The 4,810-nt window shown below is 53.1% G+C and overlaps 1 protein-coding gene across 1 annotated transcript in view; it reads right to left on the reverse strand.

Annotated features, from left to right (window-relative positions):
• Positions 1-528: 528 nt before the first annotated feature.
• Positions 529-4,810, reverse strand: part of LOC104076636 (fatty-acid amide hydrolase 1-like) — an 8,916-nt gene continuing 4,634 nt past the window's right edge. Inside the window, exons 9-15 of the mRNA XM_009577565.1 lie at positions 3,645-3,742; positions 3,163-3,262; positions 2,768-2,808; positions 1,899-1,938; positions 1,222-1,330; positions 729-888; positions 529-643 (exon numbers count right to left, since the gene is read on the reverse strand). Of these exons, the coding sequence (XP_009575860.1) occupies positions 529-643; positions 729-888; positions 1,222-1,330; positions 1,899-1,938; positions 2,768-2,808; positions 3,163-3,262; positions 3,645-3,742 (663 nt within the window). The remainder of the gene's footprint in view (positions 644-728; positions 889-1,221; positions 1,331-1,898; positions 1,939-2,767; positions 2,809-3,162; positions 3,263-3,644; positions 3,743-4,810) is intronic.

Here is a 4,810-nt window from a genome sequence, read left to right on the forward strand (position 1 = left end):
GTGGGAAGCGGTCCAGCTCCCTCTCTGCTTGCCAGAGCCTGCAGGCAGGCTCAGCTTTCACCTCAGATGGCTGATATGCGGCAGGGAAAACACCAGATTTTGTCCTCAGGGAACTGAGAACAGAGGGGAAAATCCCTTTTCCTGCAGCACTCCAAGTAGGAGTCTGAACGTCTCAGACAAAACCAGTCCCTGTACCACAGTTTCCCCATTTGTAACAGAAAGATCACGTTCTTGCACTTCCCTGGGGGGTGCTGAGAGGGTTATTAAAATCCACCCCAACCCCACACACAAACACAGACCTGAAATAACAGACTTTCCGATAACAAAAAATATTGTATTGGGACAATGAGTGGAAGTGCTCCACCACCGCGGAGCTTGCATCACTTCCCCCTTGCGCCCAAAGCCAGCAGCCAGCCCAGCCATCTCGCATCCTCGCAGAGGGGAACACGAGTCCTGTGGGCGAGTCAGACCAAAGGATGACCTGTGCTGATGTTAGCTGGGATCCTGCTCCAGGCGAGCACGCAGGACTCAGACGAGCCTGTTTTTCTTCAGGATGAGCGTCTCCACCTCCTTCATGAACCGGAGGCACAGCTCCTCCTGCCACGGCAAGGCCACGCACTGCACGGCCACGGGCAGCCCCCCGCTGCCGCCATGTGGCACAAACAGAGGGGGAGAGGGCAGGGGGATGTCCAGGGGAAGGGATGGGGATGCTCGCACCCCTGGGGAACCTGGCGCCACTCACCTTTGCCAGGGTCCGGTCCCACCAGTCCCGAAAGTACCCCTGGTAGCTCTTCAGCTCCTCCTCGTCCTCGTCCGTCACCATCGTGACGGGGACCACGCCGGCGGGGAAGTCCAAGACGTTGTAGAGCATGGTGTAGCTGACGGCCACTGGGGGAGAGGGGGAGCTCGCAGCGTCAGCCCGCCGCAGGGAGAGCCTTCGCCTGCCTCCGCGTACGCAAGCTTCCAGCTAACGGGGCGCTCGCACTGGGAACTCAGGGCTGCGGGATGGAAACCTGGCCCTGGGTTCCCACATGCACCAGGGGGGTTGTCCTGGGTGTACCCAGGGCTGGGGCTGCAGCTGCCCCAAGAGCCGAGCTCTTCCCACTGCTGGCCAGTGCTTTGGGGATGTGAGGGGAGGAGGAGGAACGCTTCCCATTGATACTGGTGGAGTGCCGCAGCAGGGGCACACCGGAGGCAAAGGTCCCCCGTTGGCAGTCCTACCTGAGAGCTTCCCAGGGTAGCCGATGCGGAGAGCCGGGCCCAGCATGGGACAAAGCATGACGTCCAGATTCAGCGCCCTCCACTGAGCGATGAACTGGCAGCAAAACTCCTGAGGAGGAAACGCGCTGGTGGTCAGTGGGGTGGATGTACTGTCCCATGGCTGCTGGCTGAGGCCCTCCTTGGGTGCCCAGCTCTCGGCCCTTCCCCGGGAGCAGCCATCAGGCTCCATCAGGCCTGATCCTGCTAAAAACCAGCAACCGTTTGCTGCTTGGCCAACAGCCCTCCCAGCGTACAAAGCACCCTCCCTGCTGCTAAAACCGGTGGTGGAGAAAGATTGAGTGTGGGGGCACATGGCAACTGGGACACGGGCATGGGTCTTGAGGAAACCAGAATTGAAATACAGACAAGTCTGCTGCAGCTGATGGCCTATGTTTTCAAGTGTAGGAGTGAAAAATTCAGATCTGATTCGGCATCATGAATGTGTCTACGTGTCGTCCTAATCTTTAAATGTGCTGAGAACTTGCACATCCAAGTGAGATCTGTTGAGGAGTGACGTATGTTCCCACCTCACATCACCAGTGACCTGATCATCTCCTAACCTTGGTGGGTACTGAATCTGCCTCTTCCCAAAGAGAAATAAACCAAAAACTATCTAACCCCAAATTGCAATACTTTACCTCAATTTCATGATGAAGACTCCAGACTTCATCCACTGTGCTGAAAAAGGAAACAAAACTAATGAAAGGCATCAAGAGGTGCTGCAAAGAGCAGCTTTAGGGGCAGGGAAGAGCATCAAAAAGCAGATGGGCACAGGTTAGCTCTGCTCCTGGAGCCACATCCAAGGGAAGAGAGGACTTCGGCAAAGTCCTGGCTTTCCTCTGAAGGGCTGGGGGTCTTATTTCTGCTTCTGCCCATGATAGAGGGCCGAAGACTAAAGGCAGATTGGTGCAGTGCTGCTTTGGCCTGACAAGTGTCCAGCCCTGTTACTGCTGCTGTGCTGAGGAGGTGGAAGCCCAGGCACATAATTTCTCAAAGGCCAGGCTGTGTGAGGTGGACTGATCCTCTGATGTGGGACAGACATACTGCCTTGGAGGCACAGCACAAAATCCTGCTACAGGATCCGAGTCCTTTCTCACCACTAGCTGCCCAACACTGACATCGCAGCAAGGATGAGCAAGTCTCCTCCCCTGTGCATTTTCCTTCCTTTTGTCTTACGGGGTCCCTACCTCATGCCATGACAGATGCATTAACCAGCGCTGAGGCCTACACTGTATTTCATTCCCACAAGCCTCAACCAGTTCCTAAGCAAGAGGCTGTGAGCCCCCACCCTCATTCCCATCCTCAGTACTAGAACAGTTTGCCAAACCCTGCAGGGTTATGGTGTTGACATAAACTGCTCTCAGTTTGCTCCCACCCTTGTGTTTTCTGCCTTGGATTTTCTCAGATGCATCCAGCTGGGGCAGTACCCCTAATGCAGCAAACACTGCTGATTTCCAAAAGAGAAACCCAAATCTTTACATATTTGCCTAGGCTCAGATTTACTCACTTTGCTCTCATATTTCCTGTGATATCTGAAAATCGAGGCACCTGAGAAGGAGAAAGTAAAAAAAAGAAAATAATTTACATTAATCCCAGCCCTGTCCTCTGACACATAAATCCCAGCCCTGTCCTCTGACACAGAAATCCCAGCCCTGTCCTCTGAGCCAGCTCTCTCACAAATGCAAGCTGTTGACTCAGTGCTCAGGCATCACTCGTGGATTTTCCCCAGAGTGGGGAGAGGAGGAACAAAAATAGCATCTCTCCAGTTTGAAGATGTGTCTAAGCACAGCCAGGAAGCAATACCTAGAGACTTCTCTATGATAAAGCCTCACTGCAATGGGAGACAAGCGATTCACCACTTATTGCTTAACTCCATCTATGCTAGAAAGAAATGGACCTTACGAAGGGTTTGGCAATCCAGGAGAGGACAGTTTTTAGCCAGTTTGGTGACTTCGCCAACCAGAACTGCAGCCCCATGCTGCTTTTCTCCAGCTCCCCTTTGCTGAAAGAGAAAAGGGTGTTTAGCTGAGCAGTGTGAGGAAGCGATCACGGTAGATCAGCGTTCACAAGGCCAACCCTCTGAACAGCATATCTAAGTGACAAAAAGAGGTTTGCTCTACTCCTCTGGGCTCCTCTGATTCTCACAGTATTTACAGGATACCAGCACACAGTTTCCTTTCATCTGTCAAGGCTGGTAACAGTCCCAAACAGACCCAAGGTTCAGCTGAATCACTTAATGGTAAGCTCCCCAGTAAATCCCAGTGCATATCAGCCGCTATCTACATCCAGTAGATCTGCTACCCGTATCCGGACGCTAGCCAGACCCTAGGGAGGATTTCAGAGAAAGGTACCGATCGCTCCCAACCGTTCCAGGCTATACTTACAATGACTTGAGAAAGGTGGCGGCCCCATCTGCAAACACTCCCCTGACGCAGAAGTTATAGATCACGTAGTCCACATTCGTGAGTTCGAAGGGCACCAGCTGGAAGGACAATGGAAGAGGAGTCAGTGGCACAAGCACAAGCAACCTGTGTGGGAGAAGCCATCGAGGGCTCACAATGGGCCAAGCTGGGCTGAGGTTTTCCTGACAAGCCCTCAGGAAAGCCTCCAGCAACTGAGGCCAGCAGGTCCTCCCCATCCCATCCATCCTTCCCTGAAAAAGCAGTTTTCCCTCTGAGCAACAACTGAGTCAAAAGATACAGGATGGGCTTGGCCCCCTGATGTCCAGGCAGCCCCAAGACACAAAGGTCCCTCCAAAACTGGCAGTGGGTGACAGAGGGCGTGAGTCTGTGCTCCCTACTTCACTCCTGACCCTTGTTCAAGGGTAAGGGGGAGGTGTGCAGCCACGACCTTGCCTCACGCACAGGAGATGAATTGCTGAAAGGACAGATAGGAGGAAGGAGACAGCCTCTGCTCAGCACCCCAGAAACCTGAGACCCTAGAAATGGGTCTGGGTCAATATGGGACTGCTTGGCTATAAAAGATCTGCCATCTGCAACTGCCCTTTTATTTTCTCCTTAGGTCCTTGTCTCCAGATACAAAAACAGGAGATGGCTTTCCATGCAACATGCAGTAGATCTGTGGAACCGCCTGTCAAAGGATATGATGCAGAAGAGGTGAAATGGGCTTGAGAATAGATTAAACAAATACTTGGACAACAGCTGCTCACAGCCACTGAAGAGAGGTGGTCCATCAGGCTGAGGACACACACTGAGCTGGCAATGATCATATACCACCAGGACTGTAAGCTCCCTGGAGGAACTGCCTCAGCACCTGGGTTGTACAGCACCTAGTGCAATGTGGATCTGAGCCAGGGTGTGAGTAAATGCACCCACACTACAGACAAGTCATACAGCAGCGCGGCTACTCCCCAGCATGTGTTATGGATCGGGGAGGGCTCCCTTTTGTGTTCACCAGCACCTAAAGAGCACCGAGATCCTGCTGAGAGGAGAAATCAAGTTGCAATATAAAGAATTTCTCTTTTCCAGAAGCAGCTACCTGCTTTCATCAAAGCTGTGGGAAGCTGAGTGGATTCCAGGCCCTCTTTCCC

Source organism: Fulmarus glacialis, unplaced genomic scaffold (genome assembly GCF_000690835.1).
Source record: "Fulmarus glacialis isolate BGI_N327 unplaced genomic scaffold, ASM69083v1 scaffold3930, whole genome shotgun sequence".
Taxonomy (NCBI): Eukaryota; Metazoa; Chordata; class Aves; order Procellariiformes; family Procellariidae; genus Fulmarus; species Fulmarus glacialis.